This window comes from Aethalodelphis obliquidens, unplaced genomic scaffold (assembly GCF_003676395.1).
Source record: "Aethalodelphis obliquidens isolate GAN/ISIS:26980383/991018 unplaced genomic scaffold, ASM367639v1 scaffold23, whole genome shotgun sequence".
Taxonomy (NCBI): domain Eukaryota; kingdom Metazoa; phylum Chordata; class Mammalia; order Artiodactyla; family Delphinidae; genus Aethalodelphis; species Aethalodelphis obliquidens.
This window is the reverse complement of record NW_020837967.1, coordinates 16186948-16200529: the sequence shown is the minus strand read 5'-3', so window position 1 is coordinate 16200529 and position 13582 is coordinate 16186948. Positions and strand designations below refer to the sequence as shown.

At 40.6% G+C, this 13582-nt stretch overlaps 1 protein-coding gene across 7 annotated transcripts in view; it reads left to right on the top strand.

Annotated features, from left to right (window-relative positions):
* Positions 1–12091, top strand: part of PRTFDC1 (phosphoribosyl transferase domain containing 1) — a 92913-nt gene extending 80822 nt beyond the window's left edge. For 6 of the 7 annotated variants that reach the window (XM_027121867.1, XM_027121865.1, XM_027121870.1 and 3 more), the window contains 6 exons: positions 3427–3444; positions 4785–4867; positions 5356–5402; positions 9729–9805; positions 9928–9986; positions 10825–12074. In XM_027121867.1, the coding sequence (XP_026977668.1) occupies positions 3427–3444; positions 4785–4867; positions 5356–5402; positions 9729–9805; positions 9928–9986; positions 10825–10837 (297 nt within the window). In that variant the 3' untranslated portion in view covers positions 10838–12074. Of the gene's footprint in view, positions 1–3426; positions 3445–4784; positions 4868–5355; positions 5403–9728; positions 9806–9927; positions 9987–10824 lie in introns of all 7 variants that reach the window. The other variant, XM_027121864.1, reaches the window with a different exon arrangement.
* The last annotated feature ends 1491 nt before the right edge of the window (positions 12092–13582 follow it).

Genomic DNA, 13582 nt, shown 5'->3' with positions numbered 1-13582 from the left:
TCCTTTTAAATTGCCTCTGACTAGGCTGAGAACAATAACGGAAATGCCCACCAACTGATGATTCTGGCAATTCTGTGAATTATCACATAAAGTGAAACGCTGGACTGCGTGCCTTTCTCCATGGGGTTTATATTCACACTCCTGCGCACACTCAGCATCTGCGCTCAGCTCACCATCATTCCTGCCATCATCCCTCTGCTGGGTGTGACCACAGCCGCAAAAATACATTGCTGCGGATTAGACCGTGGGGTGCTGATCATTTTGCATTTTGAAAGACTGAAAGGAATAACCTATTTAAGAAAACCATTTAGATTTGCATAACTCTTTCTTTCTTTCTTTTCTTCTTCTCTTTCTTCCTTCCTTTCTTTTTCTTTAGGAAACCCGACGGGATTAGCTTCGATCAGGATCATGCGATAGCAAAGAAAGGACACACTCTGGAGAGTCCCCATAGGATTTTTGCCTGCGGTTCCCAAGCTACAGATTTTACTGGCTTTCTGGGAGGAAGTGAGCTCGGTGTGATGAGATGACTAAGATGGGGGCTGGTGAACATCTCAGATTCAGTGATTGGAGTTAGCAGATTGGAAGTGTTTAAGGGAGGCACAGTATGTTCTGGAAAATTCCCAAGGTTGCCCAGTCAAGAAAATAGGGATTTTAGAAGATTTCTTAAAGGAAAATTAAAAGCAATAGACATTAATAATAGCTCAGTTAAGGAGGGATTATACATCTTTAAGGAGAAAAATGGAGGGGATGTGTCAAAAGTATAATGAACTAGAGGAAGAAAGAAGGTCGGAATTGTTGATTTGTTCCACGGGCAGTTTTCTGAGCCCCGACTACATACCAGTCTCCATGTTATATGCTGATCATATAAAGATGAGTTAGTCGTTGTCTCTTAGCTTGTGGAGCTAATCTTGGTCCATTAAAGTATAAAGAGATTAGTTCTCTTGGACAATACTGAAAATGCTTCCAAAGTTGGGGTAGTCACTTTCTCTCTACTCAAGGAGGGTTTTGCAAGGCAGAGCCAATCTTCCAAAGGTACTAAAAGCATTGCTGTATTTGGAGGTGAGCTTTTCACACAACAGGCAGGCCACTAAAAATCCAGGAGTCAATCCATATACCACTAATGAAAGAGTTTGAAAACACTGTTGATGTTCTCTAAAGGAAAATAAATATATATGCAATGACTGCTCTGTAGAACTCACTAAAGAACTCCAGTTTTCTGCATAGTTCCCTTTCAAGAGCAGGTGGTTTTTCTATACTCGTATTCCCATGCCCATCATTTAGGAGCCTGCTAAATAATTTTACTTTTTTAGTACTCTGCAGAACTCAGAAAGTCCTTTGTATTGTTACAGACTATTCTAAATTAAAAGAGATTAAAGATCCAGTGCACGGTCTTAGATTAGACAAACCGACTACAACAAAAGCCATCTGAAGGACAACTGGGAAAATTTAAATATGTACTAGGTTTATATGATATTAAGAAATTATTGTTGAGGGGCTTCCCTGGTGGTGCAGTGGTTAAGAATCTGCCTGCCAATGCAGGGGACACGGGTTCGAGCCCTAGTCCGGGAAGATCCCACATGCCGCGGAGCAACTAAGCCCATTCACCACAACTACTGAGCATGCGCTCTAGAGCCCACGAGCCACAACTACTGAGTCCACGTGCCACAACTACTGAAGCCCGTGCGCCTAGAGCACGTGCTCCGCAACAAGAGAAGCCACCGCAATGAGAGGCCCGCGCACGGCAATGAAGAGTAGCCCCTGCTCGCCGCAACTAGAGAAAGCCCGCGCGCAGCAACGAAGACCCAATGCAGCCAAAAATAAATAATTTTAAAATAATAATAATAAATAATTGATTTTTAAAAAAGAAATTATTGTCGAATAAAGAAGTGTGGTATACATATACAGTGGAATGTTACTAAGCCATTAAAAAAAAACGAAGGAAATCCTGCCATTTTCAACAATGTGGATGAACCTTGAAGACGTTACGCTAAGTGAAATAGGTTGGACAGAGAAAAACAAATACTGTGTCATCTTACCTATATGTGGAATCTAAAACAAAATAAAACAAAACAAAAGCCAAACTCACAGGAAGAAAGGTCAGATCTGTGGTTACCAGATGAAGGGTGTGGGCCCGGGGAAGCCGGTCAAAAAGCACGAACTTCCAGCTGTAAGTCAGATAAGTCTAGATATGTAGCATACAGCATGGTAGCTCTAGTTAACACTACTGAGCGATATATGTAAAAGTTATTAAAAGAATAAACCCTAAGACTCCTCATCACAAAGAAAAGATGGTTTTGCTTCTTTTGCTTTTTGTTTGTATCATATCTACGTGAGAGGACGGCTGCTGACTAAATTTATTGCAGTAATCATTTCACAGTATATCTAAGTCAAACCACCGTGCTGTACACCTTAAACTAACATAGTGGAGTATGTCAATTATATCTCGATCAAATGGAAAAAATGAAAAAAGAAATAAATTACTGCCATTTTTGTTAGAGGTGCTAATACTTAGGCTATGCGAAATGTGCAATGTCATGATAACTTTAATATAAAATACATAAGCATTTTTAAATACTGTTAACAGTTAGAAACGCATCAACATCTAGAAAATCTTTAGACTTTTCTATTTGATTTTCATCATGTGTATGCATTACCTTGATTTTTTAATTGTATTTAATTAATTTTGACACTATATCTCTGGATTTGTGCCTATACACATCCCACTTCCTAGCCACCACTATATCTTGTAGTTGAAACTAATCACTTCAAGGATGACTCTTGTTTTGCAAGGCTCTGAGCTTTCAAAAAAACAGATTTAATTACGTGCAGTGCACTTTATTTAATTAGGCAAGAATGCAGACTAACAGTTTAAACAGCGTTTTCATTATAAGATTGAAACAAAAAGAGATTGTGAACTAGGACATTAAATTAACCAAGTATTCTCCCAGTATTCTGGTTGGTTAATAGGCATGGTTGATAAGCCTCAATCAAACTAAAAACGCACACCCTAACTAGTTGTGATGGGTTGATGGTTAAGAATACAGCAAATGTGTTCAGGATACCAAGGGGACTTCTCTGTCAGTGTGATCTACGGGGGATACTGTGGGCATGACCTATTTTAGAAACGACAAAATAATCTTATATTTTAATGATAAAATTAAGATTCTTTAATGGATTTAATGAATAAAAAGACTGTACCTGTACAGACACCAATATTGCAGCACTCAGTAATTCCAGAAAGACTGTTAAAATGAATCTGGAAGCCTAGATTACCTCCAAACATTTGGGTTAGATGGACGGCAGAGGGCCAGCTAAGCTGATTGTGAAATTCTAACTCTCAGCAAACTGTGTGTTTATCTTATGAGCCAGATTTGCCTCATATTCTAAATAGTTGTGTTTTTTGTTTTGCCTTGTTTTTTATTTCAGAATGTCCTCATTGTCGAGGTAAGCTGACTTTTCTTTATCCATACTTGGAAGCTGAAAGAATCCAATGGTGAGTTTCGAAATATAGAACCTGTTATCAAACTGGCCAAGGATTTATTGAATTCCCACTGTGTTTAGGGCTCTTCAAATTTACAGAATAGGAGTCAACTGGAATCACTGGCTTGAAATAACTGAGAATGGAAGCTTTGCAATAATAGTTGCATGGTACTTTATCCAGTTTTATATCTAATGCTACCCATGTCTAAATTGGTTCTTATACCTATTTGTGAATCAGATATTTTCACAGAAGAGAAAGCTAGCCCACAGAACCAAACATTTTTAATAGTAAAACCAAGGTTAGAATTCTCTTCACCCTTAATTCAGTGTTCTTGCTAATGTCCTCTAATGACTTGGAATAATTCTCCCTTTGGCATCCAAATCATAAATAGAATTAATCTAAAAATTTGCTATCCAGGGGAACTCTATAATTTAATTTAATTTGTTTTTCTGTTTAAAAAATAAAAAGAAGAAAGAAAGAACGGGTCCTGGAGCCCAGCAGGCCTGTCTTATCAGCTGGCAAAAATTCAGGGAAGCTGTTTTCAAGCTTTGGTTACAATTGCCTGAGTGTGCCACATGTATCTGCAGTTCTGCCTCAGACATAACCCATGAAGGAGACCCTCTAGCCAAATGCATTGCCCAACCCTGGCTAAATTCAGACCCGTTGTTTTGATAATCAGCTCCTGACAGCTGATTTCTGTCCCACGGACAATCCATTTCGGCTGCTCATTCTACTCTAATTATGCAGCAGCTCATCAGCGGGGATGAGCCTCAGCTCACGGCAGCCTCGCACCCTCAGAACTCACAGGCTGTCACCAGCTGCTGTCCAGACACATCTCACTTCCCAGCCATAGAATCTCCTATTAAGTGAGGAGAGCAAGGGGGGAGGCATTTATCCATTCGGCGTATTCAGATGTACATCCCAAGTCCATGAAAATTCATGCATCCTGTGTTGTGTTACATAACCTCAGGGCCAAATTTAGTCCTTAAATGCGCGTGCACGAATCCAAATGCACTCAATAAAGAGCCCCACGTGCTTTCCAGAGGCTGAACTTAGCCTTTCAACACAGCTCAAGGATTCTAGGAGGAAACAGTCACCAATATATCCCCCCCAAACCCAGCTTCCAGAAAGAAGCACCTGTCTAAAAAATATAACCGGCTCTGCCTCCTACTTTTACTCTAATTTGATGGCAGTCCTAATTATGATGCATTATTAATAAGGACTAGAATCATCTGTCTGGATGAAATGCCTTTTAATGCAGCCCAAAGGCATTTGGTTGAATTTGTCTGTCCTCTTTGCAAAGGATGTTGTCGGAACCGGGAGGACCATGAAGGCATTGCTCGGTAGCATAGAGAAATACAAGCCCAACAGGATTAAGGTAGCCAGGTGAGTGCCACGTTCACATCATCGCTGTTTCTGTCTTTCCAGGCCAGCACGAGAGGGATGCTAACACAGGAAGCTGTTTCCAATGAGTGCAGTCAATTCCAAACCACTGACCCTTTGCCCTGGAGTGTTGTGGTTTGACCATACTGAACAAACAGCCCATTTGACCGCTAGCCTGAGAGAGAGGAAAGGGAAGAGGACATGCTTTGCTGTGTGTCTGAGCCCCTCTTTCCGATGCCTCTGTTAGTTGTTTCCAGGAGCAGCTGGCAGAGCCCCAGTGCCTGCGCCCCTCTCCCTTCCTTTTATCCAGAATCTCACTGATGAGGTGCCGCAGGAGGGAATTTGAGGGCTGTGCTAATGCCCCATGTGCCCGAGGGAAAAAAGTGCACGTTTCAAATATATATTTTAATGATGTTCAATTCTATTTGCAATTCACAAACATTTCATCTGGATCACTAAAGCTTTTTTTTTTTTTTTTCTTTTAATGGTAGTTTGTTGGTGAAGAGAACACCTAGAAGTGATGGCTTTAGACCTGACTGTAAGTGTTTTTTGGGTTTTTGTTGGCTGGTGGTGGTGTTTTGTATTTCAGAATCTTTGGTTTCCTCGTTGGCATTCTTGTGAAATGGAAGCTATAAAGATTTGATGGTCCCATAAATGGTCTGTGGTCTCCCCAGCAATAGAACCCTCTACAACCGGAGGTTTTCATTTTCTAATTTGCATCTTTCGCAGGAACTGTGTTGTGTACACAGTTTTTATTTTTAGGTTTTCCATAGTACCTTCACTCCTAAGAACTCAGCTAAATTGGTTTCAGGGGGTAGAGGGAGACATGACCCCCTCCTGGGCTGACTTGGATGCACAGGATTCCTGCCTTGGCCTCTGTCCCCACCAGTTGGACACAGAGAGGCACTGGGAAGGTTGAGAGGTGTTCTACTGTCTCCAGGAGCTGTGAGCGGACAACGCACAGCGCTGACCTTCAGCAAGCCTGAATTTTAGCGCAGATGGGGAAATAGGAGACACCGCTCCACCACCTGCAAACACAAGTATAATAACACAGAGACTTAACAGAGCAAATATCTCTAGATACCATCTTCACACTTGAGTTCAGACACATGTTCTGAAGGACTTTGCTCATCTAAGGCACTTTCCTCCCTCCTCCCCAGGATACGAATAGTTCTGATGCCAGAGAGGATAAACAAGCTGCTTGATTATTTATTATTCTAACACTAGAGGCGATATTTTTTTCACTTGCATAGGCAGACTTCAGCCTGAGTTTTATGACTTACATTTGCACTCAAGCCTCTGGGATAATTTGGCTGCAGTTCTCATCAGCAAGCTGAACAAACATAAGCACGAGAAGCACACTATGGATGGGTGATGTGCCAGTGACACTGAACCAGTGATTCTTTATTCTAAAAACAAGTTTCATTCCTAGGCGGGGTGTATTAAATCTAGACAATGTCAGTTCTGGCCAGATAGACCCAATAGCATGTCCCTGTCCAGATACTGGCTTGGGGAATGTAATCTGGATAGAGTTAAGGTCCAACAAGGTTAATAAACAGAAATCTTCTAAGGAAATAACGTAAGATACTGTATAGAGAAGATTTCAACTGAAGTTGGAAGACATGCACTTCGGACATATCCAACTAGTTACAAATGTCTTGTGTCAGTCACAGCAACAGCACTAATAAAATAACAGCAGCTAACAGTAGTAAGAGATTTATTTTTTTAATTTTTAAAATTTTTAAAAAATTGAAGTATAGTTGATTTACAATGTCTTAGTTTCAGGTGTACAGCACAGTGATTCAGTTATACATATATATGTGTGTGTGTGTGTATATATATATATATATTCTTTTTTAGATTCTTTTTCCTTATAGGGGTTATTATGAAGTATTGAGTATAGTTCCCTGTGCTATACAGTAGGTCCTTGTTGGGTCTCTCTTTTATATATAGTAGTGTGTATCTGTTAATCCCAACCTCCTAATTCATCTCTCCCCTCCCCTTTCCCTTTTGGTAACCATAAGCTTGTTTTCTATGTCTGTGAGTTTGAGTTACCATATGATCCTGCAATCCCGCTCTCGGGCATACATCCAGAGAAAACTATAATTTGAAAATATTTTGAAATAATTTCAAAATATTTGAAATATTCCAATAATTTGAAAATGTACATGCAGCACTATTTACAATAGCCAAGACATGGAAGCAAGCTAAATGCCCATCGACAGATGAATGGATAAAGAAGATGTGGTACATACATACAATGGAATATTACTCAGCCATAAAAAAGAATGAAACCATGCCATTTGCAGCAACATGATGGACCTAGAGATCATCATACTGAGTGAAGTAAGCCAGACAAAGACAAATATCATATGACATCGCTTATATGTGGAATCTAAAAAAAAAAAGATGCAAATGAATTTATTTACAAAACAGAAAGATTCTCACAGACATAGTAAGAGATTATGATGTGTCTGACTCTGTTCTAAAGGCTACACAGAGATTAACACATTTAATCCTTGCAACATTCCTCTAAAGTAAGTGCTATTGCTGTGCCCATTTTACAGATGAGGAAATTGAACACAACCAGGTTAAAGAGTTTGCCAAGGTCACAAAGCTGTAAGTGTAGAGTCAGTATTGAACCCAGGCAGTCTGGTTGCAATCATGGCTTTTACTCTTGCCCTGCAAATATAAGGGTAGGAACTGCAGCCATTTACCAGCTAGAGGTAGGTCACTCTGATTCCTGGCTGTTCTCCTGTCCTACTGATCCAGTGTTCTTCTTTTCTTTTTTTTTTTTAATTAATTTTTATTTATTTATTTTTGGCTGCGTTGGGTCTTCGTTGCTGCACATGGGGTTTCTCTAGTTGCAGTGAGCGGGGGCTAGTCTTCATTGCAGTGTGCGGGCTTCTCATTGTGGTGGCTTCTCTTGTTGTGGAGCATGGGCTCTAGGGGCACGGGCTTCAGTAGTTGTGGCTTGTGGGCTCTAGAGCACAGGCTCAGTAGTTGTGGCGCACAGGCTTAGTTGCTCTGTGGCATGTGGGATCTTCCCGGACCAGGGCTCGAACCCGTGTCCCCTGCATTGGCAGGCAGATTCTTAACGACTGCGCCACCAGGGAAGTCCCTGATCCAAAGTTCTTTTTTTTTCTTTATGGCTGCGTTGGGTCTTCATTGCCGTGCCGGCTTTCTCTAGTTGCGGTGAGCGGGGTCTACTCTTCATTGCTGTGTGCAGGCTTCTCATCACGGTGGCTTCTCTTGTTGTGGAGCACAGGCTCTAGGCACGCAGGCTTCAGTAGTTGCAGCATGTGGGCTCAGTAGTTGTGGCTCGTGGGCTCTAGAGCGCAGGCTCAGTAGTTGTGGCACATGGGCTTAGTTGCTCCGCGGCACGTGGGATCTTCCTGGACCAGGGCTTGAACCCATGTCCCCTGCATTGGCAGGCGGATTCTTAACCACTGAGCCACCAGGGAAGCGCAACGTTCTTTTACTCAGAAGATTTGGCCTTCTGAATTGACTTTTCCCAGTCTGAGTTGCCACGCCTGTTTTAAGGATTGCATTGCACGCTGTAAAGTTATCATCATCCTTACAACCAGGGGTTCCTGGGATTTGCTAATATGCTTTTAGCTAGCTCAGAATCTCTGTGCTCTCTTTCTTCCCAGATTTCTGAGGCTTTGTACTTTTTGGTCCTTTCTCCTAATTGACTTTTTCCTTTATGCTCAATGGCACCTTTTATATCCTCTGACATCTTTTCTTCTGCTCTGCTTCTTCTCTTTGATTATTTTTTCTCAAGAAACCTACAGTTTGGAGGGATCAGATTGGCTTCCTAACAGTGACACATAATGGAATCCTTAGAAAAATAAGTCCCTCACCTCTAGCACTTTCTGTGAGCAAGAACCGGTTGGTTTCTCCATGTGGAAGCATCCTTGGTCAGAAGGACCAGAATGATGGTGAATGGTCAATGATGGAGATACATTTCTCTGGGCTGTAAGTCCACTGGCTATGCCAAAGTACTGTTTCATAGAAGTAAGCAAGTACATCTCTCGTTTGCAATACCGTAATAAACATAAGATTCCCCAATACTGGAAAGAATTTGAAAAATCATTGGGCTATAGTTTCAAGACCTAAAGAAGAAGAGCTACTGTATGCTCCTTAAGAATTCTTTTCAATAAAAATCATCTTTCTTTCAATATATTCATCCTTTGTTTAACCTAAGTATCTCCTACTGCATTTAAATCCATTTACTCCCATCCTGCCCTCAGTGGAGACAGAAAGCTAATTACTATCATGTGCATTATGGACTCAAAGACTAGCATTAGAGTAACCCTTAGCATTGTCTTCCTCAGGCTGAACAGTCCCTTTTCCTCTCATCTTGTCTCCCGGATTTTGCTTTCCAGCCCTTTACCAGCCGAGGCCACTGAGTGCCGTGGGAGGATGGCTTCCTATTGCAACAGCCTGTGCCCCTATTCATGTATTACAGCATTGGAATACCTTCCAATACCTTTGAACTGCACTTCATGCTTTGACATGATATCATTGGATGCTGCTTGCTTTGGAACAGCAGGGCTGCATGCCTGACGCATGCACACTTCTTGATATCCACGGGGCTGCCTGAGCCCTTGCTCAGCTCTGTCTACCGGAAGTGCAGTCATTTTTCACTGTCTGTTTGCTGGTCGTCCTGTCTCCCTGAGTAGAGTCACTCTGGTCCAGGTCCTACTGGGCTCATCCTATGCATTGTCTGTCACTTTTCTCACTTACTTCTGCCTAATGGAAGGTCGTCATAGGTTAAGTGCCAACAGTAGCATATGGTGGCTTTATACTTATGTTATTTAAATTGTGTTCCTTTTATTTTTTCCTCCCTCTCTCTGCTCAGATGCTGGATTTGAGATCCCAGACTTATTTGTGGTGGGTTATGCCTTAGATTACAATGAATACTTCAGAGATCTGAACGTAAGTCTTGCATGCAAATCCCTAGCCCCCTTCTCACAAGAACTTAACAATGACATCAATTTAACAAATTTTTGAGATAGCCGTAATGATGGCTGCCATTTAATGAGTGTCTTCTGTGTCAGGAATATTCTGGGCACTTGGCATTCGTAATCCCAGTGAATTTCCACCACTGCCCAGCAAGGTAGGTATTAGGTTGTTGGAAGCAATTATGATTGTCTCTATTTTGTATGAAGGAAAGAAGGAAGTTAAAAGCAGAAAGATAGCTTGTTACTGATTTTTCTCCATCGTCATCGACTGTGTCTCCTCTCAACCATACTAACAGGCAGTATTCAATAAACTGTTTAGTGTCAGTGCTTGAAATCTAGAAGTTTCCAATTACAGCAGCATGTAGCTCATAATATTCCCCCTTTGGGAGAAATCATTTTAACTTGTAGACATGGACCCCCAAGTGTATGACCCTATCGTTGCTGAATGATCTGGAGGTAAACATCTTACCCAAAATGGACCAGTCCGTGTCTCTCTCCTAGGATTTAGAAACCTAAACCAAACGCCACAGAGACCAAGGGATTTTGGACTTAAGCCGTGGGCTGAGGTCTGGAGCTACCCCAGTTTCTGCCTTCCAGTTGCTTCATTGCTCTGTTCTTCCTCTACCTTTGCGAGCTACCCCAGTACCCTACTGATAACACCCCCCCTTTTGCTTACGTTCACCCAACACCATTTCTGTTGCTTGCCATCAAAATATTTCTGACACATTTCTTGCTACCCAAAAAGGGTCAAAGGAGAATCAATACTTGCTACCCAAAAAGGGTCAAAGGAGAGTCAAGATGCAAACATATTATAAACCTATCACAGTACAGTACTATATAGCCGATTGTGTTAGTTGGGTACCTAGGCTAACTTCGTTGGACTTATGGACAAATTGGACTTACGAACGCACTCGGAATGGAACTCGTTCATATGTAGGGGACTTATTATATTTTGTTAAGAGGCTGATGCATTTAAATCCTTTATTGTTTCAGCACATATGTGTGATCAATGAACACGGCAAAGAAAAGTATCGAGTCTAAAGAAGTAATTTTCACCATCGAATCTACAGATAACATCCTACTGACGACTACACTCAGGAAGCCAGCATGTAAAGTTTGTCTCCCAGGCATGTTCACTCAGCAGGATTTAAAAGGAAAAAAAAAAATTTAATGAGCGAGCTTTCTTTTCTGAGATTATAACATAACATGAAGAGTCCCAAAGGTTCTCAAGGAAAAGAAAGCAATTCTTTTATTCGACTTGTTCCAAATTAAACACTCTGCCTTGCGACTCAAACTGCCTTCACACCCCTGAGATACACCTTCTTTTGTTCTGATAAAGTCGTTATGCTTGATTACTATACCGCCACCTAGTTACTCAAATATTTTTCACTTAACTTTTTTTTTTTTTAAATACTTTACTTTGGTAATATTTTGCAATCTTAAAACCTGGAAGCCTTTTTATTGAACCTCTGAGCCCATGTACTGGAACTGCAAGTAGATTCCCATCCTAATAAAGGAGGGAAAGGACAATTTAATATAAATTTCTGTTTGCGCACTTCTGACAGGCCATTATTATCTGCTTTGACAAAGTCTTTCTGAACAGCAGCGTACAATGAATCTTAATGATGTTATGAAATGGGCTTCGCCCAGGGCTCTTGATTGGAGCTTCCGGTATGTGATAACGGTATGTCATGTATGCTTGGATGTACTCAACTGTGTTTAATACTCTGAATTTTAATTAGAAAAAATACAATAGCAGCAAGGCCCTCGTTTCTAAGCGGCATCCTTTTATTCATGCAGGACATGAGAAACAGCAAATCGGGGGTGGAGGGAGAAGTGTTTTCAGTGCTCAAAACTGAGCAAGTATAAATTTTTCATGTATTTCCATCAGAGGGCAAGACACTATTATGTATTATCCTAAAGAAGAATACAGAGGTTGAATTATGTTTTTAAGTGGCCTTATGAGACTGATCACATGACCCAGCGCGCTATAGAAAACTAGGATACTTCAAGTTTTTTCTGAAAAAAATTTTTTTTCCATTTCCACTGTTTTATGAGAGGTTTTCTAATTTATGGGGATTTTAATAGAAAATAAACTTGTGCCAATAGAGCTGTTTTTTCTCACTTCCTAAAAGGAGCAAATGCAAAATAAATAACTAAGCAGCCTTTGTTTGGTTCTGAACCGTATGTGGTGTATTGTTATCGGGTTCCAGCTTCCTTTAAACTAATAAAGAATAAGAAAACTTGTTATGTCTCATAACTGCTTACTGTTTTTCTTCCGCCTTCATATTTTTTATATACTTTCAGCCATTATACTGTGTGTGAGCCAGTAGCTTAAATATACGACTGCATACATCTTCCCTGTGGCTTTAGTTTTGTTAATCTGGAAAAAATCCAGTATATGCACCAATATAAGCAAACAATTAAGCCAGGCTTGATCTGCTGCTTTTTTTTTTTTTTCTCCTTAAGCTTGTTTGTAAAAACAAGGAATTTTAGTTGTAAAAGAAGATTTTCCTGCATATCTTTGTTCCAGTCAGAGAAGAAAATAAACCACACCCAGCTATCCCAAGGGGCAAACCAGCAAAGGGAATTCCTTCTGGCTTTGTTCCACAGACAAATCTGTATCCAAGTTATAGGTTGATAATTTGGTCTAACTGGCCAGTTTCTTGAACTATCAAAAGTAATCTTCTAAATATAATTTTCCACTATGCCACATTTATATCAGAGGACCTAGAAACATCCAAGGACATTTGATTTTCAATATAAAATTAGCCATAAAGTATGTATTATTGAAAGCTTTTCTTTTAAATGTTGAATCTTAGTAAACATCAGTATCATTTTCGAGGACTGTAGGTTTATTCAAATTAGAAAGGAAATTGATCTACTTCACAAGATTTTGAGAAGGATTTGTGAGAGTTAATGCTGAAAAAGAAAAATTCATTAAACACACAAGAAGTTTAATCATTCCTGAAATGTTTTCCTGTCAGACCATATTTTGACAGTGATATCCAAGAATATCATCTTGGGAAGAATAGTATTTCCTTTTCTCTTGAACACTCTAATCTTTTTAGTATCACTGAGTTTATTCAACCTAGACCAAAAATGTAAAAGCTTATCATCTGGTTAACAACCAGTGCATTTATTAATTTAGTGTTCCAAAGCTGATTAATAGGGGGGAAAAAAAAGTGTGGCATGTGTCCCTGGAAAAATTTGGATTCAGTTATAATCAACATACTCAGTAATACTTTGGGATCTTTCAAACAAATCAGTATCCCTCAGTACAAACTGGCCCTTTCTTATTGGACTGGAATAGATCCCATATTGTACCACGTACTACCCCCAGGGTGAGCTGCGTGAAGGTCAGATCCTGATGTGCCTTGTTTAACCTTTGGATGTCCCTTGTTTTGCCATGTCTCAGGCCTCCGGAGACTGAAAACAGCCTTGCAGAGCACAAGCGGCCACTTCCTCAGCCTCCTGTGCAGTGAGCTTGGATTTTCCCAATGGAGACAGAAGGTAACCCATCCCACTTCTAGAGACCTGCTGTCGTGGAAACATTTCCCCACTTCTGTAACAGAGTTACTGTGTTCTAGGAAACTGAAACCCTAAACCACACTCTCGACCCAGATGTCTGGCTAATTTGGGCAAAAAACAGCATTTGGGAGTTTTGCTTAGTTTACCATCGTAAAGTTCCTTTGGGTGCCCTGATGACGTCTGAGGACCACTGGGCCGGCGAGTTTCACAAAGGGAAAAG